A 15,018-nucleotide genomic window follows, 5' to 3' on the forward strand; every position below is an offset into this window, starting at 1 on the left:
ATTCTTACTGTGAAATCACTGGTGCAGTGTTCTGTTCTGGTCTAGTGAAGTGTTGGCCCACAGGGGTGGGGGCCTGACTGGCACCGGCTATTTTCATGTGATGTCTGTGTAGATGGAATCTTGTCTTAAGCATCTGGCCTGTTTCTCCAATATACCATCCTTCCTTACATTTCTTACACTGAATGATATATACCACATTGGAAGATGAGCATGTAAAATAGTCCTTTATGTTGAATATTTTTCCTTTGTGAATGACTGTGGGGTCTTGTGAAATGTTTTGGCATAGTTTGCAGCTGGCTGTGTTACACGGGAACGTGCCCTTTTCTTTTTCCGTCTGTGTTGGAAGTTTACTTCTGATCAGCTTGTGTTTTAAATTTGGTGGCTGTCGGAAGGCCAGCACTGGTGGGGATGGGAATATCTCTTTCAGTAATTCATCTTCCTGAAGTAGTGGCTGTAGGTCTCTTATGATTTTCCTCAGTTTCTCCAGCTCTGGGTTGTATGTCACTACAAGGGGAATTCTGTCCTTGGCTTTTTTTTCTTTGTACTGTAGTAGATTTTCCCTGGGTGTTTTGAGGGAGGAGGCAATATTCTTGGAGATTATTTTGGGATTGTAGCCTTTCTGTTTGAAGGATGCAGTCAGGGTTTCAAGGCTTACTACTGAACACCATGGATGGCTTACAGTAGCTGACGAATTTGAAGCAGGATTCTCATTGGGTCATTGGATACCAATGGAAGGACCATATAAGTAGATCCTGTGGCAACCAATAGAAGGATTGCTCTATCCAACTCATCGTTACTGCCTCTACCTGTTGGAATAGGTGGATCGGTATTTAAAAACGAGTTCCTTTTGCTTTTGATACCGAGCTTGCTAGGAAGAGGCAGCAGGGACAGCGCTGGTAGTTTTCACATACGGAAAGATATTGAAGCTCTCGGATGCCGGGTCAAGCTTTCTAATCTTGGGGGGGGGGGGGGGGGGGGGGCGGGGTTTTCTCTGTCCTGTCGGTAGCTCCCCCTGGCGGCCTCCTTTGTTGTCTGTGAGCTGCTGAAGCTGCGGCAGCTGCCGTTTCCATCAAGAGCTTAGCCTCGGCTTTGCTGCTGGATCGCGCAGACATGGGGAACCGAGGGATGGAGGAGCTCATACCGCTAGTGAACCGTCTACAAGATGCCTTCTCAGCTATCGGCCAGAACGCGGACCTGGATCTGCCGCAGATCGCCGTGGTCGGGGGACAAAGCGCTGGCAAAAGCTCGGTCCTGGAGAACTTCGTGGGCAAGTAAGTGGGGAAAGGGGTGCTGCTTGGGGAAGATTTTGCATTCAGATGTATTCATCCCTGTTTTTGCTCTACCGGGAGCCTCCGATTGATTCCCTAAACGGCTGGTGCAAGGTGACACCCGGAACCGCAGCGATGCATCGGTGACGGGTGACCTGCAGCTGCGGGAAGGACAAGCCTCCGGTCGCTGAATCGAATTGTGGCACCCAGGCGCTCTCTGTATGTGACAGAGACCTGCAGTGCTCTTTGTACTCAGCACCATTTTGTGGAAGGAATAGACACCTTAATGCTTTTTTTTTTCTTTGTGTGACCTTCATTTTATCCCTCATCTCTTCCTGCTAATTCTAGTTGAAGATGAGAGCATTGGAGGGTCTGAGCCTTTTGCTGCTTTGAGAAGGATGTTGCTCGTTTTTATATCCCCGGAGGAATTTTCTAGCTGTACACATTTTTAGCTGATGTGGCCATTGCTTTCCAGAGGGAGGGAGGGGTGGATGTGTTTTAAGGCTTGCGTCTTCTCCATCTTCTCCTGTTTCAGCCTTTTCCAGCTTATTGAGGGCTAGATGTACTAAGCATTTTCCCGTAGATACAATATAATACCTGGAAATAACGGAACATAAAAGGTGATACATTTTGTTAACAATCTTTCAAAGGCAGAGCTGCCTGCTTCAGGTCATATCTGAGCAAAAGATGATAATATCAAAATAATATGAAAAGCATTCCAATGACAGACTTGAGGGAAGGTGGGAGGGGGGGGGGGGGGGGGGGGGGAAGGAGTGACAGAGAAACAGAAACATGGCAACCACACTACTTCATCCTGTAGACACAAAATGCAGAACACACAGACCTTATCAATGCAGATGGGGGCTATAGAAACACCTGGGCTATTTGTGTTAAAGAGAGAAACTAGGTGGGGTTAGGAGAGGGTTGCTGTAGAATATGGAAGAGTGGTGGGGATTTTCTCATGTAGATTTCCCTTAACCCCATTCCTGTTAAACATGGTTTTTACAGGATTCCAGTGTTAAGACTTTGGGATGTCGAGCAGGGCTATAAAGATAGGTCACCACAAATGCTGAAACCCATTACATGTCAAAATAGAGCATCATAAGGGAGGTTTGTTCTGAATGAGGAGGGTTCAACAAACAAGCTAACATTGAGACCTTTTCCTTAAAATAATTCAATGCAGCTGTGGTAAGCTCATTTCATTAGGACAGTGAAGACTGGTTGTAGTTAAAGGGAAAGGGATGGGACTTGATATACTGCCTTTCTGTGGTTACAGTCACACAGTATTGCTCAGTAAGGGTGGACAGAAGGTAAAGATCATTTAAAATATTGTCATTAACAAAGTGTACCTAGCTCCCTTCTTATAGGATTAAAATGTATCTTAGCATGTTATGATGATGACTCACTTCAAACCCGACATATCGCTGGAATAGGCAGAGCAAGTTCTTTTGTGGCAGTTAATCAGCTCACAGAAATCTGGCTTGGAGACAGATTGTGACGTCTCAGTGTCTTCAGCTTTCAAGAAAGAGTGGTATTATGTTCTCTTAGACTTCCGCGGCTGGTGTCATGATCATTGCGGCTCTTTGAGTTGTGCCACAACAATTAAGCGGAACTGACATTTTAGCCATGGTGCTGTGAAGTCTGCAGGGTTGTCGTTATATAATGGGATGTACAACCTGATTGGTTAGATTTGAGGTGGGCGGTTTAATTGGAGCAGTTTTTGATTAGTTGGTACAATTTTTAACTGAGGAAGGGAGATTTTGGTGAGAAACTGAGGCAGAAAAGTCCAATGGTCATAAATTTGAATTTTGGCAGGAAAGTTCGTTGGTCTCAAGTTTAAATTTCGGTGGGAAATTGAGGCAAGAAAATTTCTTAGAACTGTTTCCAACTGTGGAGGGAAGGAAATTCAGTTGATCCTATTTTTAAAACTCTGGTAGGTAGAAAAGACTAAACTTCCTTTGAATGAGTGGTTGCCATACTTTATTTAAGATGAGCCCTTTGTCTCCATTGAAGTTATGTGAGTGTTTTGCAGTCTCCACTGCCTCTTTCATTCTTCTTGGCCACTAGCTATGGCAGTGGCGTAGCCACAGGTGGGCCAGGGCCCACCCACTTTAGGGTTCAGGCCGACCCAACAGTAGCACACGTTTAGTTGTAGCTGGTGAGGATCCCCAGCTCCACCAGCTGAAGACCTCCCCCTGATGGTAATGAAAACGCTACTCTCCTTGATACTGGCACCTGCTGAGATATTTTTTTTTGGTGGTGGTGTGGGGGGGGGGGGGGGCGGGGGCACTTGGTGCCCACCCACTTCTTGCCTAGGCCCACCCAAAATCTTTTGTCTGGCTACGCCCCTGAAATATGCAATGATCTGTGTGTAGGGATAGGAGGCATGACCTGGTTGGTTGTTCAAAGCATATGTGTGTTTTATATTTGATAATGGCAGTACAAGTATACATGGCATTTTTACCTATCAGCCTGTTGAAACTCACACATATCTACCACCTTTTAGACCTGGGAGCTTATATAAATACATAAGTACATAAGAATTGCCATACTGGGTCAGATCATAGATCCATCAAACTCAGTATACTTTCTCTAATACTGGCAAATCCAAGTCACAAATACCTGTCAAAATCCCAAAATGTAGCAAGACTGCGTAGTACTTATGTTCATGTTTGGTTAGCTGTTTATGTTTAGATTTGTTTAGCTCTTTCATAATCATACGGATAGGCAGTGGTTTTCCCCAAGTCTACCTTACTAGTGGATTATGAATTTTCCTCCAGGAACTTGTCCAAACTTGTTAAAAACCCAGCAGCTAACTGCTGTCACCACATCCCCCAACAACTAATTCCAGAACTTAAAATATTTTCACTCAATGCATAACTAGGGATAGGCAGTGGTTTTCCCCAAGTCTACCTTACTAGTGGATTATGAATTTTCCTCCAGGAACTTGTCCAAACTTGTTAAAAGCCCAGCGGCTAACTGCTTTCACCACATCCCCCAACAACTAATTCCAGAACTTAAAATATTTTCACCCAATGCATAGTTAAGTTCTGGAATTAGTTGTTGGGGGATGTGGTGAAAGCAGTTAGCCGCTGGGCTTTTAACAAGTTTGGACAAGTTCCTGGAGGAAAATTCATAATCCACTAGTAAGGTAGACTTGGGGAAAACCACTGCCTATCCCTAGTTATGCATTGGGTGAAAATATTTTTTTCTCTGATTTGTTTTAAATGTACTACTTAGTAACTTCACAACGTGTTCCCTAGTCTTTGTACTTTTTGAAAAGTAAACAGTTGATTTGCATTTACCTGTTCTACTCTACTCTACTTATTATTTTATATACATCTATCATATCTCATCTCATCTGTGTCTTTTGCAAGTTGAAGGGCCCTAACCTCTTTGGCTTTTCCTCATAGGGGGATTGTTCCATTCCTATAATCATTTTGGTCGTCCTTCTTTTCTGCAGTCTCATCACATAGTGATAAACATAAATACTATGATATCCTTTATTTTATTCTCTATTCAAATAATTCCCAACATTCTGTTTGCTTTCTCGGACATCGCTACAGACTGAACGGTCTCAACGTGTTGTCTGCAATGCTCCCCTACATCCTTTTCCTGGGTGATGTCTCCTAAGGTGGAGGCTAGCATCATGTAGCTATAATTTGGATTGTTGGAAGAGTACACGTCTGCATGTGAAGCCGCTCTTTTTCATATGAATGTATGCTTATAGAATGGCCTTCTCTTTTGGGAATAGTGCAGTGCTACATATTTGTACATTTTTCAACACTGTGCATATTTTATAAAAGGCTCAGTTTTGTCTGAGCTTTTTATAACAAAAAAAGCATGAACAAATGATGTGCTTTGAAAGTATATTATTATATTTCTTAAAAATTAAAATAAGGAGGAAACCTGTCTCCGGACTTTTATCTATAACAGATGATTATAGACTCAACAGATGTTCATATAATCATTGGCCATAAACCTCCATTAGCCTTCCTAATCACTTCATTAAACTACTTTTTCTTTGTTTTACACTATTTTTTTGCTTCTTTATATAAAGTTTTCATCAAAAACATTTTCCAAAATCAAATGTCCGTTATAGCATAAAGCACTTATCTTTACAACTCCCCTGTTGAGACTATAATCATCTGCTATAGATAAGAGTCCACAGACATATATGAGGTCTTTTCCTCCTTTTTTGAATTTTTAAGAAATATAATAATATATTTTCAAAGTATATCATTCATTCATGTTCTTTTTGGTGTTAGTGCATAAAGTGTGGACTATTGAATGAAGGTTGAGCTTTTTATGAAACATTGGCGTAATACTAAATGAGTAGACTTAGATATCCATTTTCCCACCTGCATAACCTATGTAACGTTATCTTTCATAGGAGTTTAGGATGATGGTGTCTGAATGCAAATGAATGTTAATAAATACAAACAAACAAACAAGAAATATAAGATGATCTGTTTGATATTCAAAACAATTCAAGCAGTGAGAAATGGCATCTGGCCAGTTAAATCACCCTGGCTAGTTAAATGAGTTAACTGCTCATTTTCAGCAGCACTTAAGCGATTAGTGCTGCTGAAAATGTCCGGTTAGCGCCTAACTGAGAACAAGTGGCGTAGCTACGGGTGGGCCTGGGTGGGCCGAGGCTCATCCAATTTCAGCTCAGGCCCTCCCACTCGGCAGTCAGCTCGGCGGCATTGAAATGTACTTACAGGTCGCATCGCGGCCGCGCAGCTTGTCGTTGTAGTTGTTCCATCTTACGCGGTAATATGACGTGCATGGTGGCGCGCTCAGCCTTGCTTTCGCTTATCTTGGCTCCGTCCGCTCGCTCGTGGCATCAAGTGACCTTGAACTGCTGCTGCCCTACCCCTCGCTTACGGTGTAAGTGTTCTTTCAGCTGGGAAGAGGTCTTTGGCTAGTGGGGCTTGTGGATCCCCATCAGCTCAGGTATTTCTTTTTGTGTGATGGGGGGGGGCAGCACTGGAGGAGGCCGGGTAGAGCGGGGCAAGCACTGGAAGGGGGCGGTGAAGGGATGAGTTTTCAGGCCCACCTTCTTTGGGCTCAGGCCCATCCTAAACTTGCTGTCTGGCTATGGTCCTGCTGAGAACTGGCTATTTTGGGGGCATTCTGGGGGCAGAATCAGCATCTGGCCAGTTAAGTCCCAATATTTAGCACCTAACCAGCCAAGGTAACCACATTAACAGGACCACATGAACATCAGTCCTGTTTTTATGTGGTGCCATATAGCTGGTTAAGTGTTGAATATTGCACTTAACCGGCTATGTTTTAGCCAGCTCCTCGAACCCAGAATTTTAATTCTAAAGCCTGGACATGGCCCAGAATTGAATTTCCAGCTGAATATTGAGTCCGAAGGTTTTAATTGGACTATATATATTTCTTGACTATGTTTTTTTGGGGGGGCTAACACTCCCTTCCTTAGGTCAGAAAAGAATGCAGGAGTAGACTAATAGGGTGGATAACAGCTGCAACTTAGGCTAGTGGAACAAATAAATCCTAATTACAAAAAAAAAAAAACACTAGGAGGAGGTTTTTGCATATGTCTAGAAAGGCTTCTAGGCATTTCTGGGCTCTTATAGAGCCGTCAGGTGGTAGCATCACCGATGTGCGGCTGCCTTTCCACAGAGACCTGGATACAGTATATAAATATAAATAGTCAAGAGCCTGGGAAAGCTTAGCATAGGTAAGGAGAGATAGAATTCACCCACCCAACTAGGAGAGCAAATGCAGCAGGTTAGCAAGACACATTGGTGAAGGGTGAATGGGAGAAATATGTAGAAGCTGATAAGGATAAGGTGGAATCACTTAATAAATATTTCTGTTCCCTGTTCACAGATGAAAGGCCAGGAATAGGACTGCAGAAGACAAACACAAATAGAAATGGAAGTGTGGTAGACCATGAATGATTTTCAGAAGACAGTATTCATGAGGAAAGGTGGACAAAGCAATGAGTCCGGATGGGATACATCCGAGGGTGCTGAAGGAACTTAGGAAAGTTCTAGTAGTGCCTCTGTATGGCCTTTTCAATGTTTCTTTAGAGTGGGAAGTGGTCCTGGAGGACTGGAGTAGTCCCTGTCCCAAAAACAAGGAGGAGGTTAGGAACAGCAGGCCGGTTAGTATGACCTCTGTGGTGATTAAATAATGGAAACACTTTTAAAACAGAGGAGAGTGCGCTTTCTGAAATCCAATGGATTTAGGGTTATCATATATCTGGATTTCCCCAGACATGTTCTCCTTTTCGGGGACTATTGGGGGTCTGGACGTTTTTTCCAGCCAGCCCGTTTGTCCGGATTTCTGGACTGGTGGGCTGGCTGGATGGCGGGCTGGCCTTCTCCCTACCCCCGTGCCTACTGCAGAGCACCCTGGTGGTCTGGTGGCCCCTTTGGGGTAGGAAAAAAACTCCACTCTTTCCTGCCTGCTGCTGCTGACCTCCCTGCTACTGCTGCTTCTTGAAAATGGCTGCTAAGACTTCAAGCAGCTGCCTTGCAAGACTTTGCGAAAGTCTTTTGAGGCCACCGCCTCCACTCCTGGACTGTCTGGGCTCTGCTTGGACTTGATACCTGTGGTCTCTGGGAATATTCAGTGGCACTGCTCAGTTAAGTGCCACTGAATATCCACGGATAGCTCACAGGGTATGTTTTAAGAAGTCAGGAGGCTTTCCTACCCGCTTAAATCATTTTATGTATCGACCCTCTGAGTTCTGTCTTGCCCACCACAGTTGTCAGGAAACTGTACATGTCCAAGACCGAGCTCATCGTCTTTCCACCAAAACCCACTTCTCCTCTTCCTCCACTTTCCATCTCAGTTGATAACACCCTCATCCTCCCCGTCTCATCTGCCCGCAACCTCGGAGTCATCTTCGACTCCTCCCTCTCCTTCTCCACGCATATCCAGCAGATAGCCAAGACCTGTCGTTTCTTCCTCTTCAACATCAGCAAAATTCGCCCTTTCCTCTCTGAACACACCACCCGAACCCTCGTCCACGCTCTCATTACCTCGCGCCTTGACTACTGCAACCTACTCCTCACTGGCCTCCCACTTAGCCATCTATCCCCCCTTCAATCTGTCCAGAACTCTGCTGCACGTCTTATATTCCGCCAGAACCAATCTACTCATATCACTCCTCTCCTCAGGTCACTTCACTGGCTTCCAATCAAATACTGCATACAGTTCAAGCTTCTCCTCCTTACCTACAAATGCACTCAGTCTGCTGCACCTCACTACCTCTCTACCCTCATCTCCCCTTACGTTCCAGCCCGAAACCTCCGTTCACAGGACAAATCCCTCCTCTCGGTACCCTTCTCCACCACTGCCAACTCCAGGCTCCGCTCATTCTGCCTCGCCTCACCCTATGCCTGGAACAACCTTCCTGAGCCCTTACACCAAGCCCCCTCCCTGCCCATCTTCAAGTCTTTGCTCAAAGCCCACCTCTTCAATACTGCCTTCGGCACCTAACTCTCACCTCTCAGGAAATCCAGACTGCCCCAATTTGACTACCCCTATCGGACTGACTGTCTTTAGATTGTAAGCTCTTTGAGCAGGGACTGTCCTTTATGTTAAATTGTACAGTGCTGCGTAACCCTAGTAGCGCTTTAGAAATGTTAAATAGTAGTAGTAGTAGTAATAGTAAGTACATAAGTAATGCCACACTGGGAAAAGACCAAAGGTCCATCGAGCCCAGCATCCTGTCCCCGACAGCAGCCAATCCAGGTCAAGGGCAACTGGCAAGCTACTCAAACGTACAAACATTTTATACATGTTATTCCCGAAATTGTGTTTTCCCAAGTCCGTTTAGTAGCGGTCTATGGACTTGTCCTTTAGGAAACCGTCCAACCCCCTTTTAAACTCTGCCAAGCCAACCGTCTTAACTCTGCAGCCATTCTCTCTCCCTTTCCACACCCTGTCCTGCATTTTCCAGTGCTTTATTTTTGCATCTCTCTCCCTCCCCCTTGCATCTTTCCTATATGCACCCATGTCCTGGACTTCACTTCTTGCATCTGACAAAGTAGACTCTGTTCTTGAAAGCTCATGTCTTACTAAATTAATTAGTCTATTAGGTAACGCCTACCTTTGTCAATATTGTCAAAGCAGTGTACAAAACTAATACACAAGTTTAAAACAATAAATACAGATATAAAAATATATAATGTTAAAAAAGAAAAAACTAAGTTAACAGCTTATCAAATTTAAAAAAACAAACAAACAGAAGAAAGAGATATAAAAGCAGGTTAGCAAGAAAGGATTCAGCAAGCACCATTTACCCTCCATCTTTATCATTATTATTGCATTTATTATCTGCCTAAGGGGCCCATTTACTAAGCAGTGCTAAAACGTAGCCTACGCTATCTCCGGCACTGGTAGGGCCACTACTGATGACCACTGTAAAGAAAATTACAATAGGCAAGTTGGGAGAGAACAGTTGTAAGCGCCAGAGTATGTAAATCATAAGGGTCGAGTGAAGACTTAAGGGCCGATATTCAATTGGTGGGAGGCAGCCTGCATAAGTGCCATGATCTGTTACTGCCTCTGATTTTGTGTTGTGTCTGTTGGTTTTATGCTTTCTGGGACTGTATTTTGTTGTATTTTTTTGTACTGCATTGTACAGCTGTTTTACTGTCATTTTTTGGGATTGCATCTCACCTTGAGTGCTATTAGGTGGCAAGGTGAGAAATAATTTAAGTACATATACAAAATAAATACAGTATTGGTGTAATCTTACAAAGTCATGGTCACGCACATGTGTAAGTAGCCTTATATACAATACTGATTAGTGTAAAGGAATGGGAAAGAGAAATAGGACTTTATATACCACCTTTCTGTGGGTTTTGTGTAAGTACCTGTATATAGTATGTAAACTACATCCAAAGCAGTTTACATACTATATACAGGTACTTATTTGTACCAGGGGCAATGGAGGGTTAAGTGACTTGCCCAGAGTCACAAGGAGCTGCAGTGGAAATCAAACCCAGTTCCCCAGGGTCAAAGTCCGCTGCATTAACCACTAGGCTACTCCTCCATTCATGACATAATGTCACAGACTTTGCTGGTGGGCATGTATAGGAGTGGAGTTTGGGTGAAGCACGAGCAGATTTTGTGAGTATGTACATAGGTTGTAAAATAATCTACACATGTGCTTGATTAATCTAGGCATGAACATGTCAGTGTCTGCGTGATTTCTGCTGCTTAAGCTAGCGTTTTATAAAGATACAGGTGCCTGTTGCCTACTTGCCCTTTTAAACCAGATGATCTGTTATTAAATTTACTGTTTATATATATGTGGTTAGTGCCCAGACACCTGAATGTTAAGGCTGCTTTAGGGACTGCAGAGAGCATTGAACTTGTTGCCTGAAGTTTAGGGGTTGAGATTTACATGATTAGGAAAAGAAAGTGAAAAAAGGATAAGTGAAATGCCAAATGGTTATGGAGGCACTGTTATCTCAGCAGTGTAATGTGCATAGAATTATTTACCATTGTATTAGAGGTCATTGTAATGTGACACACATAAAATTCAAACCTGTAAATATGTGGAATATATATCAGAGACTCAGATAGGAGCAGTTTTCCCTCATCCTGGAGTTCATTGCTGCCTAGGATGGGATAGATCCAGTGCATTGAGAGTTCATGCCTGACTGTAGAAAGTGAGCCCTCATTTGCAGGCTTTCCTAGGGGTTGAGTGTCTGTCTCTGATAGATTGGACAAGTCCCCCAGGTAGTCTTCTTCATGGGAATTATTTGTACCAGTGTGGAGCCAAAGACCACTTGTCTGTCTTGAATTTATTGCATGTATATTTGTTGTATAGAATATCAGGTGTATAGAAACATTGTAATCTGTCTTTTCTTTCCATATATTTCCTCTCTTCTTAAAATATAAATCCATTCCTCTCCTGTTTTTTCCCTCTGGAACTCAATGATAATGAAGTGAGATCTGCCCTCCTGCCTTTCATGGAAATGCGTCTCTGGATTCTTGGCACATCTGGAGAGATTGGACCATTGAAACTTTGGGGGTCAGTGTCTTCAAATGGGTTAGTTTTGCACATACCATGACAGTAATGAATCTTACTCCTAAGCCAGGGTTTGTGGAGTATATCAGTCACACCACAGTGCTTACATTCTCAAAAGAGAGCATCCTTCTGGAGTTCATAAGATGTAACATACATAGGCAATCATACAGGCGTGCTTGAAATTCATTTTAATCAAGCCTATGACTTCCAATACTATAGGAAATTTTCTTTATCTTGGTCTCCGACTGCATTTTTCTTTTTTTGAGGTATTTAAAGCGCTTCTTCCTCCCTCTCCTCATGATTCAAAGAATAATTACTTGCAACGGACATCTCTATAATCAATACCAATCTGGTGAATTTTTGCTTTTTATTAGTTGAGATTGTAATGGCCCAGATAATCATAACTTTTTTATTTTTCCATAATTCTCTTGGGGTTATGCCATAGGCGCCAACAATTCAAAATCTTTGGGGGTGCCAAACATAATACAAATTAACCCTCATAAGAACACAAGAATAGCCATACTGGGTCAGACCAATGTTCCATCTAGCCCAGTATCCTGTTTCTAACAGTGGCCAATCCAGGTTACAAGTACCTGGCAGAAGCGCAATTAGTAGCAACATTTCATGCTACCAGTCCTGGGGCAAGCAGTGGCTTCCCCCATGTCCATCTCAATTACAGACTATGGACTTTTCCACCAGGAACTTGTTCAAACCTTTTTTAAACCCAGATATTATATTCGTCATTACCACATACTCTGGCAGCGAGTTCCAGAGCTTAACTATTCTTTGAGTGAAAAAATATTTCCTCCTACTTGTTTTAAAAGTATTTCCATTTAATTTATGGTTCAACGTTTTTATTGATGACAACCAGGATATACAAGACCTGTGAGACATTTCAAGTTCTGAACAGCTGACACAAATAAACAATACAACATTATCTGTCATCAAGTTTTTACATTATTAATAGGTCTCCAAACTCCCCCCCCAACCCTCCCCCCCCCAACTTCCCCGTAAAGATAAAAGAGAAACAACCAATGAAGGAATAACCTCTTATCAGAACCGTATTAGTGACCACACTCCTTCCAGTGCTACGAAGATCATGTTCTATATTATCAGCAATAGACCTTCAGTTCCCAAATGATATGGTTAGCACCCTTTCCTGGGGCCCAAGCTGGAGAGCCTGTGTTCTGATGGCCCTCCCTCCTACCACCCCAAGGTGATCTCTTACCAAGACCTAATACGAGTGCTTGAACTAAAAATAACTCCCCTCCCCCCTCCCTATCCCCTTCTGCCTGAGCGACCTATGAACCCACCGAGTCATTAACCTCGTTCTTACTTAAGTGACACAAGTTGCTGAAGTAGGATCCTTTAACGCGCTGAGTTTATTAAGAATGTAACTTCGTGCTTTGGGAGACATCACATTAATATAATCTGTCCAAGTTAAATAAAAATGTTTTTGTGTTTTGAAATTAAGCAGAGCATCCTGAAGCTCCGACAAAAGTAAGGCATGCAAACGATTACGCCATTGCCAGAAAGAGGGGGCCCGTTCCAGTGTCCAATTCACCAGGATACATTTCATACCGACCACAGAGGCCTTGTGAACAAGTGCATTTTGGTAAGCTGTACCCCCCTCCACCGGACTTTGGCATCCCAGCAAAATGCATTTTGGCAAACGCCTGATCCGGGTTCCTCCAATTCCTTCCAAAAACCTTAGTATCCGTCTCCAAAAAGCCTCAGTTGCAGGACATTGCCAAAAAGCATGGTAAAAATCACTTTGGTTCGCCCCACATCGCCTACACTGAGCCGATTCTAGATACCCCATCCGAAATAAACGGGACTGTGATGTGTATGCTCTGTAGATTACTCTAAACTGACATTCCCGAAGTTCTACACTCCTAGTCCAATTCCCCACCCCTCTCAACCCCCGCAGAAGATCCCGGGTTGAGACCTCCGTCTGTGTGTCTTCTGCCCACCTAGCAGCCACTTTTCCTAAATCTCTCTGTGGGCGGGTAGCTGTCAATCGCTTATATAACAGGGAGATGGATACAGGGTCCCCCGACGGTACCTCCAAAAGATCTTCCAGCTTGGTGGCCACATCGACACCCAGCATCCTCTTAGACAAAGAAGCTACATAGTGTCTTACCTGTTCGTAAGCAAATCTGGAGCTCCAATCTGTAGGATTTAGACCAAGGTCCTCCATGGATTTGATTGCTCCAGCAGGCTCCAGTACCTGATGTAAAAATACAATCCCCCTCTCACCCCATTCCCTCAATCCAAGATTTTCAGTGCCCGGACAAAAGGCGTCATTTCCTTGCAGGGGGAGAAGCCTACTACACCCACCATCAAAGGCCCAAATCTTAGCCAGGTCTCTCCACAACGCCCTCAATGGTCCTATCAAAACACTTGATCTAGCATGTGCCTCCACTTCTTTCCCCCTCGCATGTAACATATAGAAATTGTGCCTTGGCCTACACAACGCCTTTTCCATGGCTACCGGAGTGTATGTCTCAGTCTGCTGGTACCAGTCCCCTAAGTGACGTAATAAGCAAGCTATATTATAAAGTTTAATATCTGGGACTCCAAACCCCCCATCTCTCCCTTGTCCCATAAGGTACTCAAACTTAATCTGAGGTCTCTTCTTAGCCCAGAAGAACTTAGAAAGCATACTATGTAGTGCACTTACATCCCTTTGCTTAAGGTAAATCGGTATTGATTGCAGAAAATATAACCATTTAGGGAACAGCACCATATTAAACATCGCAATGCGTCCCATCAAAGACAATGGTAACTCTTCCCATCTCCCAAGAGTCTCTCTTGTGCTAGTTAGCAAGTGTGCAATATTTGCCTCTCCAAGTTGTCTAGGGTCTTTAGTGAGCTGGATTCCTAAGTATTTAAAGGCCGTTCCCGCTCTTTTAAATGGACAGTTTAATCTCACCCACTGGTCCTCCCTCATATTAAGGGTCATAACCTCTGATTTCTCTAGATTAAGCCGAAATCCAGAAAAATCCCCAAACTCCGCAAAAAGTTCCATCAATGAGGGCAGCGAAACCTGGGGATCCTCTAGAACTACTAGCAGATCGTCCGCAAAGGCTGAGATCTTAAAAGACTCTTCCCCTATCTGCACTCCTCTCACCTCCCCTGTCCGTTTGATGTCTCTAATAAGGGGATCCAACACCAATATGAAGAGAAGTGGCGAGAGGGGACAACCCTGCCGAGTTCCACGGGCTATCTGAAACGGGGCCGAGGCCCTTCCATTCACCCAAACCTCAGCTGTCGCTCCATGGTATAATGTTTTTATTGCATCATGGAAGAACCCCTCTATTCCATATGCCCGCAAGATGGCAAACAGAAAATCCCATTTGACATGGTCAAAAGCCTTTTCGGCGTCAAAGCTGACTATTAAAGCTGGAATCGCCTGATGATGTATTGTTTCTAATGCCCACAGAACTTGCCTCATGTTGCGTACTACTGTTCTGCCCCGGACGAAGTCCACCTGTGACTCTTCCACCACCTGTGGCAAAATTTTTGCTAATCTGTTTGCCAAAATTTTTGCAAACAACTTTGTCTCAAAAGGCAACAAAGAAATAGGTCTATACGATCCTGCACTCAAGGGGTCTCGGCCTGGTTTTAACAAAACCACTATTTGGGCCCTTCGTAGTGATTCTGGTAGTGCACCTATCTGTATGAACCGATTAAACACCACCGTAAGGCATGGTGTTA

The 15,018-nt window shown here is 43.7% G+C and overlaps 1 protein-coding gene across 6 annotated transcripts in view; it reads left to right on the plus strand.

The window, feature by feature from the left end:
* The first annotated feature begins 1,047 nt into the window (after positions 1–1,047).
* The window catches only part of DNM1 (dynamin 1), a 195,087-nt gene continuing 181,116 nt past the window's right edge, over positions 1,048–15,018 (plus strand). For all 6 annotated transcript variants that reach the window (XM_030207928.1, XM_030207931.1, XM_030207929.1 and 3 more), the window contains exon 1: positions 1,048–1,271. In XM_030207928.1, the coding sequence (XP_030063788.1) occupies positions 1,111–1,271 (161 nt within the window). In that variant the 5' untranslated portion in view covers positions 1,048–1,110. The remainder of the gene's footprint in view (positions 1,272–15,018) is intronic.

This window comes from Microcaecilia unicolor, chromosome 6, assembly GCF_901765095.1.
Source record: "Microcaecilia unicolor chromosome 6, aMicUni1.1, whole genome shotgun sequence".
NCBI classification, from domain to species: Eukaryota; Metazoa; Chordata; class Amphibia; order Gymnophiona; family Siphonopidae; genus Microcaecilia; species Microcaecilia unicolor.